General features: G+C 42.0%; 1 protein-coding gene across 1 annotated transcript; it reads left to right on the top strand.

Moving 5' to 3' along the window:
* The first annotated feature begins 330 nt into the window (after positions 1–330).
* Positions 331–14,913, top strand: CHRNA9 (cholinergic receptor nicotinic alpha 9 subunit). The gene is made up of 5 exons (XM_060013180.1): positions 331–409; positions 695–840; positions 2,095–2,249; positions 10,723–11,255; positions 14,369–14,913. Exons 1-5 carry the CDS (start codon positions 346–348, stop codon positions 14,911–14,913), a joined length of 1,443 nt encoding a protein of 480 aa, XP_059869163.1. The 5' UTR covers positions 331–345.
* Positions 14,914–15,407: the final 494 nt, after the last annotated feature.

Raw genomic sequence — 15,407 nt, 5'->3', positions numbered from 1 at the left:
CTCAGGGAGTGTCAGACTCCTATCTCTCTTCCCCTGAATGTTTGGTCTGGATATTCCTGCTGAAGGTAGCTAGGGATGCTCAACCAGGGTGGCTCCCCAGAACAGCACTGCCTGACCTCACACACCTGGGGCTCCTGACTTCTCAGCTACTGGAGCTGCCAGTCTCAGATTACCAGTGGGGAGGGATCTCAGGACCTAGGGCCCTCCGTGCACTGCAAGCCTGAGCTCTTTGCTGTGCAGAGACAGTGGCAGAGTAGGTGCTTTGTGACCAGACCCTTCCCATTCACAGAGAGAACTGGAAGACCGCACTGCCTGGCTGGGAATTTACAGAGGCTTAGGGAAAAGATGAACTGGCCCCACTTCTGCATCTCCTTTTGCTGGATTTACTTTGCTGCCTCCAGACTGAGAGGTAAGAGGCTGGTGGGCGTGTAACCATTGTCACTCATCTGGGGCCACTTCTTTGGGTTTTAGGGTGGGCCAGGAAAAAGAACTAATGTTCTAACTGCAAGGAAGTACTTCGTCTTCTTACTGACTCATACTAATCCTGTAGGTGTGCCAGAAAAATAACTCCCGTCGACCTAGAGCTTGTCCCCAGCTGATGCTAGATTATCCCCAACGCTAGTCCTTGGACTGTTGTTCTTTGCCTTGAAATATACATGACACCGAAGGTTGATCAGGTCCCTCTTTTGAGCAGCTGGAGAAACAGCAGATGGAAAATATGCTCACAAGTTGTTTAATGACATTTTTGAAGATTATTCCAACGCTCTTCGTCCAGTAGAGGATACAGATAAAGTTCTGAATGTCACGCTCCAGATTACACTTTCTCAGATTAAGGATATGGTGAGTAACATAGTGGTAACTCTGAAATGTTTAGAATGAAACTAGCAGTGCTTTCCAAAGGGAATGTCTGAACTGGGAATTTGAGAGAAAGTGAGAACAGAGAGCTCTGTGTGCAAGCTGATGGGAGAAGGGAACTCCAGGGGAAGAAAGCTTTCTACAAAATTAATTTCACTAAATTATGTAATCCCGGCCATTAACACTAACAGTCTTAGATCATCTAAAGAAAGTTGGTTACACATTACATGTTCCATCTCTATGAAATGTGCAAAATCAGCAAAACCATAGAGACAGAAAGCAGAGTAGGGGCTGTGGGAATAATGGGGGAATAGTGATAGACTGCTTGACGGTCATAGGCTTCCTCTTTTGGGGTGACAAAATGTTCTGGAAGTAGAGAATGGTGATGGTTCCACAACATTGTGAATAAACTGAAAGTCGCTGAACTGTACACTTTAAAATGGTTACAGTGGTGAGTTTCATGTAATGTGAATTTTATCCCCAGTTTTTAAAAGGTGGGTTTTTTAAAAATTAATTAATTAATTGATTTTTGGCTGCATTGGGTCTTCGCTGGTGAGTGTGGGTTTTCTCTAGTTGCCGCGAGCGGGGGCTACTCTTCGTTGCGGTGCACAGGCTTCTCATTGCAGTGTCTTCTCTTGTTGCGGAGCATGGGCTCTAGGCGCGCGGGCTTCAGTAGTTGTGGCTCGTGGGCTCTAAAGCACAGGCTCAGTAGTTGTGGCGCACGGGCTTAGTTGCTCCACAGCATGTGAGATCTTCCTGGACCAGCACTCGAACCTGTGTCCCCTGCATTGGCAGGTGGATTCTTAACCACTGCACCACCAGGGGAGCCCAAAAGCTGTTGTTTTAAGATGACTTACCTTATATAATGCTTATATGTGTTTAATTACATGAAGTTATGAAACTTGAAAGACTTTTCTTTGGTACATTATCGATGTTTGCCGACTTTTTCATTCAAAAGAATCATCGGTTGATCTATTTTCAGAGAAATTTGGGCAGTTGATCCATGCAGAGATCTGATGATTTAAATATTTGTCCACTTTACATTCTGAACACTAAATCACAGAAAAAAAACATTTCCCTGGCAGTCAATCAAGGGCATAGACTGGAAAAATTCTCACTTTCTTATTGGAAATAGACTAGTGCTCTTGGAATTCCTGTTTTGAAGATGAGTGTTCTAGAGACAAGTGCATTCGGTTGAGGTGTTGATGGGATAAAGTTGTATCTGGGTTAATTGTGCAGGATGAAAGAAATCAAATTCTGACTGCCTATTTGTGGATCCGCCAAATCTGGCACGATGCGTATCTCACGTGGGATCGAGACCAGTATGATGGACTGGACTCCATCAGGATCCCCAGCGACCTGGTGTGGAGGCCAGATATTGTCCTGTATAACAAGTAAGTGCAAGTCAGTAGTTTCTCCGGAATGAATTTATTGATGTAACAGAATGTAAACATAATGGAAAAGGAATGTTTAAAACTTGCATGAGGTTAAGTCTATTCATGTTCCTAGTCCCTGAAGTGAAGGTCATAAAACCTCAGATAATAAAACAATAGATCATAAAATCTTAGAGTTACAGCCCCCTTTTCAGATGAGAAACTGTATTAGAAGCCGTGTTAGTTTTCTAGGCCTACTGTAACAAAGTACCACATACTGGGTGGCTTAAATGACAGAAACTTATTGTCTCACAGTTCTGGATGCTAGAAGTGCAAGATAAAGGTACTGGAGCTTCCCTGGTGGCGCAGTGGTTGAGAGTCCGCCTGCCGATGCAGGAGACACAGGTTCGTGCCCCGGTCGGGGAAGATCCCACATGCCGCGGAGCGGCTAGGCCCATGAGCCATGGCCGCTGAGCCTGCGCGTCCGGAGCCTGTGCTCTGCAATGGGTGAGGCCACAACAGTGAGAGGCCCACGTACCGCAAAACAAACAAACAAACAAAAAAAGATAAAGGTATTGGTAAGTTTGGTTCCTTCTGAGGCCTGTGAGGAACACTCTGTTCCCTGTCTCTCCCCTAGCTTCTCAGGTGTTTGCTGGCAATCTTCAGTTTCTTGACTTGTAGAAGCATCCCCACAATCTCTGCCTTCTTCTTCACATGGTGTTCTCCCTGTGTGTTGTCTGTGTCCATATTTTCCCTTGTATAAGGACACCAGTCTTGTTGAATTAGGTGTTTACACCAGTATGACCTCTTCTAGACTAAATACATCTGCAATGACCCTGTTCCAAATTAGGTCACATTCTGAAGTGCCAGGGGCTAGGATTTCAACATACGAAGTCTTCACAGATGCAATTCAACCCTTAACAGTGGTGCTCCCTTGTCTAAGATCATGTATCAAAAATACATGATACGATTAAGATTAAATCAGAATGGGCCTGCTAGAAGCTGGCCTATGGAATTTGGACCTTGTATGGAGTGGAAGATGAACTAGATCATAAGATCACCAGTTGGCCTTTTCCTGGTCCGAGAGCAAGGGGCCTTGGTGAGTGGGTAGGTAAGGTTTAAGTTTCTCAAATTGTAAAGTGTGCACGAATCATCTGAGGAGGTTTTGCTCAAATACAGATTCTGATTCAGTAGGTCTGGGGTAGAGTCTGACGCTCTGCCTTTCTATAAGCGCCAGACGGTACTGCTGCTGTTCCACGGATCACACTTTGAGAAGGAACCAGATAGCTGTCTCAATTCAGGATCAGATGCTCCACCTGTTGTCAAAGGGGCTCCTCTCTCTTTTTATTCTGGAACTCAAGTTTCTCAGGGCTGGGAAAGGTTCCTCTGAGCAGAGCCATATGAATGAGGAGCAGCTCAGGGGGACTCTCCGGAGAGCTCAGCCTTCTACTGGACGTGTTTCCCTTCAAGAAGCAACTGGTAGGTTGCAGCCTGGATTTTAGTCTCAGTCCTTACTCAGAGAGCTTGTCCGAGGGTCATGACCTCATGAATCATAGTCCTGATGCTGCTGTCCATTCCCCACTCTGGAATGGCAACTCTTCCATACCCCTTCCCAAGCAAGATCACATCCAAGTGCTGGTGCTTTAGTACTCTGGTTCACACCCCCCTCAACACACACACACACACACACACACACACGTACATAACAGGCAAGAGAATGAGCCAGGATGTCCATTACCTCGTCCCACACACAGGGTGCAGGAGAGTAATCAGAGGATACACTTTACATAGAACACTTACAGCATTCTATAAGTTCAAAATTCTCCCTGGAGGAAAACAGAAGGCTGGTTCTCCTTTTCCTCCTGCTTTGATTGACTGAAGCAGTGCCCAGCCCTTACTGAAACACTTCTTTCCGAGTTGGCATGACCTAAGTTAAGCCTATCCCAGTCCCCCTTTATCAGAGAAGCCAGCTATGCACTCATGAGCTCACACAAGCCTGCTGTGTCTTTGGTAAATTTTGTCCCCGTTCTCCGTCCTTTCCTCCCGAGATCACTGGCTTTGAGAAGTGTGAGTTCTGATCCCCTTTTCTTTCACACACAGACCCTTTTCACCACACTGATTCATCAACTCTTTTCTTTTCCTCTGGATTGACTCTTTAGTCTTCTTTCCCCTCCTATCATGGACAGTTCTGTTTTGGATCCTCTATTTTCCTGTGTGTTCTCCTTCTCAGTAACATCAGAGTTTTACTATTCAGAGGAAACCCTAAATGGACTTATAGTTGGATGTCATTTGCATTCCTTTAAACAACTGAAATGAGAATAGAAGAGAGTTAGAGGACCAGGCAAAGGAGAGACCCCAGTCCTTTGGGGTCCCCAGGAAGGACCCTGACCCTGGTCCTTCTACCTGAATCCCTGGACCTGCAGAATCTTCTGCTCCCTGATATAATATAAATACTTCTCAGAAACTGGTACAGAAACTTGTAGACCACAAAATGGGCTTCCTGAGTGGTGGTAGGGAGAATAAAGAGGGGTATAAGGCAGGTGATCCAGTCATGTGTGATAAAGATAGTTTGGGCAGGAAGATGCTTAACAGCTAGATTCGCCATTGGTGCCTGAATCCATGGGTTAGACTTGCTGAGGATTGATGAGGATGGTCCTGGGCCTGGAAGCTATTTCATATGAGGAGCAGTTGAATTTATTGATGCTTAGTTTGGAAGAGAGAGGTCCTTAGGAAGACTTGATGGCTGTCATAGGCAATCATAGGAAAAATGAGGTAGAGAAAAAAGAGAAAATTCCTCCAGAGGACAAAACCCAAAACACTGAGTAGAAGTTAAAGGGTTTTTTAATTGCATTTTAATGCAATTAAAAAAAAACTAATAATTTGAATAATGAATTTTCCCAAGAGGTAGTGAGCTCTTTCACAATATAATGACTCAAGCAGATATTGGCTGTTACCAAGTCAGTAAAGGAATAAAGTTCTGGTGGGGTTGTTTAGTATAGGCATATGGCCAATATAATGGTTAGTATAAGAGGGTGCAAGGATTCCTGACATTTTTAGGTTAGGTAAAGAGTGGATTACAGAAATTTCAGAAGTGTGTTTATTATGAGGGAGTTTTAATGGTTGGATTTTAATGGAACGGTTTAATACTTGGATTTTAGACCTAGTGAGAAATTGGGTACCCTGTTGTACTCAGAAAGATTTGTCTACAATTTAGCTTTAAGTTCTGCTTAAGTAGCTTAGAGAATTGAAAGGATGGAAAAACTGTAAGATGAGATTGGATATACATATGTCAAATTTTATGAGATTGTATACCTTAAATGTATGCAATTTATTGTATGCCAATCATACATCAATAAAGTGCCTTAAAAAGAAAAAAAAGATGACATTGGAAATAAAGGAGGCAGAAGAGGAACAGGTTTGGAGAAAAAGATGATGAGTTTGGTGTGAGACCTGTTCAGTTTGGGAGACCAAAGGAACAGAGGAGACAACCAACAAAGAGATTGCAAAGGCAAGTTTTCAGCCTGGAAAGAAGGTCACGGCTAGAGCTATCAAAAGCCCTTTAAGCCCTTATAGAACTGCTCAAGGAGGGAAAGAAAATGGCTGAGGATAAAGTTGGAGAATTTCTTCACTGAAGAAATTTACAGAGAACATTCAGAAGAAATGGTTAAAGGGGTAGAAGGAGAACTGAGAGAATTGCCTCATAGAAACCAAAGGAAGAAACGATGTCTAGGAACAACTCAAAGTGAAGTGCTTGGGAAGGGTTGACAGACTCTTAGAAGAGTCTTTAGATTTGCCCATTTGCAAGTCATGAGTGACCTTTGAAAGAGCACACTTTGAAAGCTGGGAAGAAGCCAAATTGCAAGAATACAAGCAAGACGGGGAAGTGAAAGCAGCAGGCACCAATTACTCTTGAGAGCGGTGTGCAGAGAGGAGAGAGGTGGGAGGGGCCTGGGAGGAAGGGAAGTTGGTAGGGAGACTTGGGAACAGAGCTGGGAGGGGATTAGAGGAGCCAGAGAGAATAAGAGAGACCAAGAGAGGCGAAATCCTGAAAGAGACTTGGAAGGAAAGAAGTCACAGTACAAGAAGAGAAGTTAGCCTTGAAAAGAAAGAGAGGGACCTCTTTTTTTTTTAAATTTATTTATTAATTTATTTATTTTTGGCTGCGTTGGGTCTTCATTGTGGTGCGTGGGCTTTTCATTGCGGTGGCTTCTCTTGTTGCAGAGCACGGGCTCTAGGCGCACAGGCTTCAGTAGTTGTGGCTCGCAGGCTCTAGAGAGCAAGCTCAGTAGTTGTGGCACACGGGCTTAATTGCTCCGTGGCATGTGGGACCTTCCTGGACCAGGGCTCGAACCCGTGTCGCCTACATTGGCAGGCGGATTCTTAACCACTGCGCCACCAGGGGAGCCCGAGAGGGACTTCTTTTTGACGTGGAAGGGAAGATAAGGGGGACACACGAAAGACGGAGAGACTGGAGATAGGAAAAAGGGTGGATTGTGGGACTGAGTAAGGAGACAAGCCTATGTCGAGGTTCCAGGCACTGTCTGGTACTAGAAAAACTGGCTGATTCTCACTGTTCTCTCCTTCACCAGCCCACACTTCTCCAGTTCTGGAGATCTTGCTTCTTACAGCCCCTGCTGGGAAAGGTCTTTCTGCTCAAGTGCGAAGCTGAAGTCAGCTCAGTCTTTGATCAGGGGAGAAGGGACTGCGTGAAGGGCACTAAGGGTTGGAGGAAAGGGAAGGTAAGAGGAAAACAATTTATCTCTTAGGGTCATATTATTGAACGCTGCCCTCTCGACCTCCATTTTGAAATTTTGTCCCTGTAATTTTTTTCATTTTCTAGTTGGGAAAATAGAACACAGTTAGAAACAGAGGGAAGGGAAAGAGAAGAAACTCATATGTATTGGACACTGTGTGTCAGGCAGTGAATTGGGGCTCTACATAGTGTGGTAGACAAAATAATTGCCCCCAGAGTGTCTCCATCTCAATCCCTGAAGTCTGTGAATATGTCACCTTACATGGCAAAAGGGACTTTGCAGGTGTGATTAAATTAAGGATTTGAGAGGAGATTACCCTGCTGGGGCCAATGGAAACAACCTTACAAGTCCTTATAAGAGAGAGAGGTGGGAGAGTCAGATGCCACAAAGGAAGCAGATATCAGAGTGATGGAAGGAAGGAGTCCTAAACCGAAGAATGCAGGCAGCCTCTAGAAGCTGGAAAAGGCAAGGAAATGGACTCTCCTTTAGAGCCTCTAGAAAGAACGCAGCCCTGCCTAAACCTTGATTTTCGGATTTTTGACCTCTACAACTGTAGAGATGCTAAATTTGTATTATTTTAAGACACTTGGTTTGTGGTAATTTTTTACAGCAGCAATAAGAAATTAATAGATTAATTATTTACTTAATATCACATTTAAAAAGAAACCTTAAGGTATTATAGCCTCTACTTTTACAGGTGGGTGACAGAAATGTTACTTGCTCAAGGTTACAGCAACTGACCAAGATTTTAACCCAAATCTCTCTGTGATATTTCTGTGATGTCGTTGCTACTTTCTAAAGGAGAATGAGCCATATTGATCCAATCAACCCACTTACCTTTCTTTGTTAAATCCTTCTTCTGCGCAAGGCATTCAGTCATGTGTTGAGGGGTTAGGATTTTAAGACTCAGTCTCTGACCTCAATGAACAGTCCAATAAGAAATGTATGTAAAATGTAAGCCCCTCATAACACAGAAATAAAGTACCAGAGCCCTTCAAAGGTGAAGGGATTTCATCAGACTGGAGGGGCAGGCGGGGCTTCTCAGAGGGGTAGGCATCTGAGCTGTCTTGAAGGATGTATTAGATTTATATTTGCAGAAAGTGGGGCGGGTATTATAGATAGAAGAAAGAGTTTGAGTAAAGGAGAGACAATCACAGGATCTGTTAGGGTTTCAGCCTTGATTGGTGGTGTGCGAGTGAAGGAGACCAGTGGGAGACATCAGAGACCAGTGTGAGGCTACAGAGTGGGATGGGAGTAGATCATGGAACGTCTAGGACACTGAACTTAGGAGGTTTGGAAGTATTTGGTCAGCCATAGGAAACCAGTGCAAGTGCTGAGCTGTAAAAAGATGTGATCAGAGAAACCAGGGAGATAAAACAAGATATTGGTCATGAAGTAATTAAATAGTAATGTCTTTAAACTCCTCCTGAGTAGCTGGGGTGATGTTTTCAGACAGTGGGCTCCTTTGCCCTCTGGCTTCTGGTTGGGTTGGGTCAATGAGAAGCACCAGTGAGCAATTGGAGGGAGAAAAGGGAGTGAGGTTAGGGCATGTATTCCCTTGCTCTCTTCCTATAGAGTTATTATCTTTGGCTTGCTGTGTCCCTTGACAGAAAGGTATAGCTCCTGTCAAGGTGACCCTCTTAAGCAAGTCTTTCCTTCCAGGTGTTGGTAACTGCACCTTCCCTTCACCTCTTTGGGCCCAGGAATGGTAATAGCTCTGCTGTTACTAGCCCTGGAGTGGTTGCCCTACACCTTATCCATACCTTTGTAAATAGTCCCTGCATTAAACACTCCTCAAATTATCTAATTTGAGTGGGCCATCCACTTTCTGCAGGGACCATGACTAATACAATTATTCTAGCTCCAGATAGATTCTCTCTGACCCCGAGATCTCTTACACCAAGGAAGGTAGGATGGGTGAGTTCCCATCCTCCAGTTCTCACTTCTCGTATAGCTAACTATATATATTTCTCATTGTTACAGAGGGTAGGTTCAGGCATTTTCAAAATATTCATTTTGTTCTCTTCACAAGACCACGTTAAAGATCCCCTCTCTAGACCTCCATTAAAAATCGAGTGCCACAATTCAGCTGTAATGCTCTGATTAGAGTGGACCCAATCAGACCATTACAGTTAACATTGTGGTACCTAAATTTTAATAAGTAGGAAAAAAACTTTTAAAACATGCCAGTTCTTTGATCTAACACACCCTCTTCTAGCAATTTAACCTAAGGAAAGAGTCAGTGGATAAACGCAACAATTTGACTACAGAGATGTTCACTGCGGTATTGCTTGTAAATGTAAAAACTGGAAACAACCATAATGTTGAAAATAGGTGAATTGGTTAAATAACTATGGCACATCTCTATAATGGAATGTAATTGAATACCATTTAGCCACAAAAATAAAGTTGCAAAAGAATATGAACAGATGATCATAAATGTTTTTAAATTGTCTCAATGTTATTTTGTAAATTAACTTTTTTATTTTGAGATTATTTTACAGAAAAGTTGCAAAGATGGTACAGAGTTCTTGTTTATTCTTCACCCAGTTTCCCTTAATGTTACATCTATGTAACCATAGTACATTTGTCAAGACTAATACAATACTATTAACTAAACTACAGACTATTTGGACTTCACCAGTTTTTCCACTAATGTACTTTTTCTGTAAGAATCTAATTCAGCAAACCACATTACATTTAGCCATAATATATTTTGTAGGGAAAAAATCATAAGGAACACTTGGGAAAATGTGCATTAAAATATTAACAGAAACATATCAGTTAAGGCTGTAAGCATTAGAAACTGACTTTGTCTACCTTGTGACAAAGGGAATCTGTTGGAAGGATATCGTACAGCTCACTGAATTAAAGGAAAAAAAATCAATGACCAGGTCTTGGAAAGGACAAACCAGGACTACTCTACAGTTCAAGACAGTGGGGAATATTGAGATTTTTTTAAACAAAATAATAATAATTAATTGACTTTTATAGGGAGCCATCACCAGTGTGAGTCTTTTTGGTCTTTGGGTCACTCTGCGTAAGATCTAAACTGCAGGGAGAGTGAATCACTTGGACCTAGCTCAGGTCACACAGCCAGCCGCTGGCCAAGGGTGGCTGAGGAACCTTGATCATTGTTTCATCTGCCTTACAATGGTCATGGAGAAAGAGTCATTCCCCAAAGTGAAACAGAAATTCTGTACCCCCAAGATGTAAGGCATAAATGTTGATAAAGCAAAAAGAAATTATATCTAGAATAAATTATTATCTCTTAGATTATGGGTGAATAATCTTTTCTCTGTGTTTTTCAAATGTTCTACTGTAAACATGTACAACTCTTTCAACAGCAACAAAAAGTTACTTTAATATTCTTGTGCCCACAGTTAACAAAATCAGGTAAGCAGAGCCCCCTGTTAGATTTTAGCCTCGTTTACTTTTTGTCTGGGTGTCTGAATCATTATACCTGGACCAAGAGAGTGGCACTGGGAATGGAGAGGAAGGGACGTAAAGCAGAGATGCTTTAAAGAAAGAATCCAAGAGAACTCGGCCCTAACTATTCACAGGAAATGGAGAAGAGGGCAAATTAGAGTTGATTCCAGACTTTCAAGCCAGGGTGACAGGAATGGTGATCCACTACCAAGACACTGAAGTGATGGGCACAGGGCGCTGAGCTATCGGGGGTAAGGAGTTCGGTGAGTTGTCCTGGCGAGCAGCTCTCATCTTCCTCCTCTGACCTCCAGGGCTGATGATGAATCTTCTGAGCCTGTGAACACCAACGTGGTCCTGCGGTATGATGGGCTGATCACCTGGGATGCACCAGCCATCACCAAAAGCTCCTGTGTGGTGGATGTCACCTACTTCCCCTTTGATAACCAGCAGTGCAACCTGACCTTTGGTTCCTGGACCTACAATGGCAATCAGGTGGATATATTCAACGCCCTGGACAGCGGAGACCTCTCAGACTTCATCGAAGATGTAGAGTGGGAGGTGCATGGCATGCCTGCTGTGAAGAATGTGATCTCCTATGGCTGCTGCTCTGAGCCTTACCCGGATGTGACATTCACTCTCCTTCTAAAGAGGCGGTCCTCTTTCTATATCGTCAACCTCCTCATCCCATGTGTCCTCATATCTTTTCTGGCTCCCTTGAGTTTTTATCTCCCAGCAGCCTCTGGGGAAAAGGTCTCCCTGGGAGTGACCATACTGTTGGCCATGACTGTATTTCAGCTCATGGTGGCAGAGATCATGCCAGCCTCAGAAAATGTCCCTCTGATAGGTGAGTTCAAGTGTCTTACACTTTGAGTCAGCACTGTGGTAACTGCGGTTGTATCTGTATCTTTAAACTCCTAACAATGAGGTCAACTTCAGACTCAACACAGGCTGTCACATACTTCATTTGGTGTCTTCAATTGGCATCTTTGAAAAGAGATGTGGCTGTTGGAAACAAAGCTGGTCTTGTTGTCTCCAGGTTCACCCAAAAGAGGAATGAGAACAATATGGTTTAGAGCAGTGGTTCTCACAGTATGGTCTTTGGACCCACAGCATAAGCATCATTTTAGAAATGCAAATTCTCAGGGCCCACCCTAGATCTACTTAATTAGAAACTCTGGCCGTAAAGCCTGGCAAAATGTTTTTAAAAGCTTTCTAGGTGATTTCGATGAGCTTTTTGTTCAAGTCTAATAACCACTGGCTTATAGATTAAGACCCTGATTTTGAAGTCAAAGAAATCTGCGTTTGAACTCTGACTTCACCACTCATTCTTTGATCAGCCTTAAGACAGTTACTTAGTTTTTGAGTCTCTACTTCATCATCAGCAAAATTTGTGTAATTGCTACCTCATTGTGCCACTGCTTAACACAGAGCCTGGCGTATGGTGAGGACTGAGAGAAAAGTGACTATTATCATCACGTTACAAGGGATTTCTTCTTGGGAAGAGTGATAAACGTGTTGGAAATGATGAGCTGGATTTTTAAGCCTGCCGTCTACCCTTGATAGAATAATTCTCAACCTTTACTGGGTATAGTAGGTGTGGGAGAGCTTGTTAAAAATGCAGGTTCCTACACCCAAAGAGGTTGTTTTTCTTTTTAAGCAATCTTGGGCAAGATTTGGGAATCTGAGGTGATTCTCTAGTAGAACACATTTTCAAAATTTTGCAATAATGAAATGTCCCTCTAAGGGAAGGAGTGTAGACTGTGGCTGCCATCCCTGCTTCCCCTTTCCTTTACCTCCCTTGTTCTGAGATCCTTCCTAACACCTTTAATACCTACTTCCTGCCACCAAGGATAATACCCAGATCAATACGTCTATCTCGATGACTTGCTGTTGTAATAGATGCTTATGAGAATCAGAAGCTAGACCTAATTTTTAGTTCTTTAATGTAATCAATGAGGAGAAATTTCAGAACACCAGGAGACTTAGAAAGCAATATAAAAGGGGTATCGTACTGCCCTTTTACCCTCTCCTGTATCCAGTATTACCCAGTATTTAGACGTTACTACATTGGTTTCTCTGTTTGGAGATCTCTTCCTTGTTACGTCTCTCCCAGCAACACCTCCCCACCCCACACCCCACACACAGACTCATGTACACCTTTTTGAGAAATAGACACAGAAGGTTCTCTCCTTTCTCACCACCACTAATAAAGAGGAAGACGTTTATTGGTACTTTTATCACCTCTCCTGAGGCAGAAATGATTGACAGTGACAACGTCTAATAATAGCCCTGTTTGAGGCAAGATCAGTTGACAGATCCCTCTCTCTTCTTTAGCAGTAAGGTTCAAAAGCAAGCTGGATCAATTTCTAAAGAAAGATGTCTCAGAACATGTCTCAAGAATTTTACAAGCATTACTTCTTCTGTTTCTGTGATAATATGAAATGTATCTTTTTTGGAAGGGTGTACACAGATCTTGAGAACTTTATTAATTGTCACAATTTGTTATTGTAGCACCTATGAAATAGAGTTACAATCCCATAGAAGTGTGTTGAAGTTTCCTGCATCAAGTGTAGCATTTGATCCAGGCTTTTGGCCCACAGCCTTGACAATGTTAAGAAAGATTCCATTTATTTTTAGTTTACTCAGAGCTTTTAACAAATAATAAACAGATGATAATCATTATCAAATGCATTGTCTTCATCTGTTAAGATGATCGTGTGAGTTTTTTTCTTTTCCCCCATTAAGTTAGTGAATTATATTACAGTTTTCTGATGTTGAACTAAACTCTTCTTTATCATGATGAATTATCAATTAAAGACACTGTAGTATTTAGTTAGCCAGTGATTTTTATAGGACTTTCTCAAATGTGTCCATGAATGAAATGCCCTTAATATTTCCTTTCTTGCTACTTGTGGAACCAAGCCTGAATTTACTTCATAAAATGAGATTTTCTAGGCAGTTTTCCCTCTTTTCTATTTTTGGAACAACTTGCATAAGATATGAGTTATCTGTTCCTTAAAAATACGATGAAACTCACCTGTAAAACCTTTTGGCTCTAGAGCTTTTCGGAAGGTGGGTGGGTAGAGGTATTTGGTTAATTCCTATTTCTATTTAAGTGTTCTTTCTTCTTACACTAAATTTGACATCTTATATATTCGCAGAAATTTCATCTAGGTTTTCAAATGTATTATCATACAGCTATTTGTAATATTATTTTATTGTTTTCTAAATTTCTATTCTCTTATTTTTTTCTTTTGCATCTCTTTTTCTTTCTTTCTCCCACCTCTATTCCATGAGTGGCCTCATCAAAGGTTTATCAATTTTATTACACTTTTCAAAAAGCTTGCTTTTGGTTTTGTTCAACGTCTAGGTTCTTTGTTCTACATTTCAGAAATTTGTACCCTCATCTTTATTGTTTCCTTCCCTAATTTTCCTTTTTCATGAATATTTGCTTTACGCAATCACGTGTTAAAGACTGAGAGTGACGCAGTGTCTCCTTTCTTCCCCAATGGTAATGAGCTTTCATATTAACAAGGTCCAAAGACAATTCTGAGAACGGACCAAGATCATTCATTGTTTACTTATTTGTTCGTTGAAAGTGGAAGTTTTTCACAACATGACCTCAGCAAAAATTTACAAACCTTTTAACTCAGGGCAAGGGACAGTGCTGAAAACTTTTCCTGTATTTTCTCAGTTAAGCCTCGTCATAGTCCTATGAGTTAGATACTAATATTATAGTCATTTTATTAAGAAGGAAGCTGAGGCTTACCAGAATTATATAACTTGCTCTAGGTCACAAGTCTAGTGATGACAGAGCTGGGATTTGAACCCACTTTTATTCAAAAGTCTATAATAGTAACCATCAGTGTATACAGCTTCCTTAGAAAAGGTGTTTGTTTCTTTTTGAGCCAAACACAAGGACAGTTTTAAGCTAACTTGGTTGTTGTTATTTTCCAGGCAAATACTACATAGCCACAATGGCCTTGATCACAGCCTCCACTGCCTTGACCATTATGGTGATGAATATCCACTTCTGCGGGGCTGAGGCCCGGCCAGTGCCACACTGGGCCAGGGTCGTCATCCTGAAATACATGTCTAGGATCTTGTTTGTCTACGACGTGGGTGAGAGCTGCCTTAGACCCCGCCAAGACAGGGAGGAGGACCACCTCACGAAGGTTTATGGCAACCTTCCAGAGGCTAATCTGAAGACGACCAGAAATAAAGACCTTCCCAGAAAGAAGGAAATGAACAAACTCTTAAAGAATGACTTGAGGTACCAGGGTGAAAACCCGCAGGATGTTGACAGTTACTGTGCACGGTACAAAGTGCTGACGAGGAATATCGAATACATTGCCAAATGCCTCAAAGACCATAAGGCCACCAATTCCAAGGGCAGCGAATGGAAAAAGGTTGCAAAAGTCATAGACCGATTCTTCATGTGGATTTTTTTTATTATGGTGTTTGTGATGACTCTTTTGATCATAGCAAGAGCAGATCAGTGAGCATTTGGTATGTGGGGATAAATCAATAAAATTCCCCTGTGATCGACTCTAGTGTTCTTCCAAATTAGAAATACCTATATCTATATATACACAGATATATATAAATTAGGCTTTATGTTGTCTTTACTTTTTGTTTTCAACTTCAGATCAATATTATAGCTATCTGTCAGGTTAAATCAAGCAGGAGGTCCAAAATTTCAAGGGCAGGAAAACGGAGGAAATAGAGAAGGACCCCTTTTATAACCTACCAGAGTGGTAGGTGTCTGGCTTCTAGATCACACAGTTTTCTCTCCTTTAGCAGTACAGACAAAAAAAAGCACACTACATTCCATTTAAAATTCAAAGAAAAACAAAAGAAACTCATTTTCCCCTTAGTCCCTATTAGAACATGCTTTTTAAAAAAGGAAAATAGTGATATATTCCTTAGTGTAATGTAAGTCTCACTGTTACCTTTCTCAGGCCTGGTGCATTTCAAGCCATATCTCAAATGATGG

This window comes from Delphinus delphis, chromosome 5, assembly GCF_949987515.2.
Source record: "Delphinus delphis chromosome 5, mDelDel1.2, whole genome shotgun sequence".
Lineage (NCBI taxonomy): Eukaryota > Metazoa > Chordata > Mammalia > Artiodactyla > Delphinidae > Delphinus > Delphinus delphis.
Note: the sequence above shows the minus strand (reverse complement) of the source record. Positions and strands in the feature narration are given on the sequence as shown.

Coding starts and splice junctions, on each gene's coding strand:
- CHRNA9 (XM_060013180.1), top strand. CDS start 346: ATGAACTGGCCCCACTTCTGCATCTCCTTTTGCTGGATTTACTTTGCT. Junction 410..694: donor TGCTGCCTCCAGACTGAGAG/GTAAGAGGCTGG, acceptor TCTTTTGAGCAG/CTGGAGAAACAGCAGATGGA. Junction 11,256..14,368: donor AGAAAATGTCCCTCTGATAG/GTGAGTTCAAGT, acceptor GTTATTTTCCAG/GCAAATACTACATAGCCACA.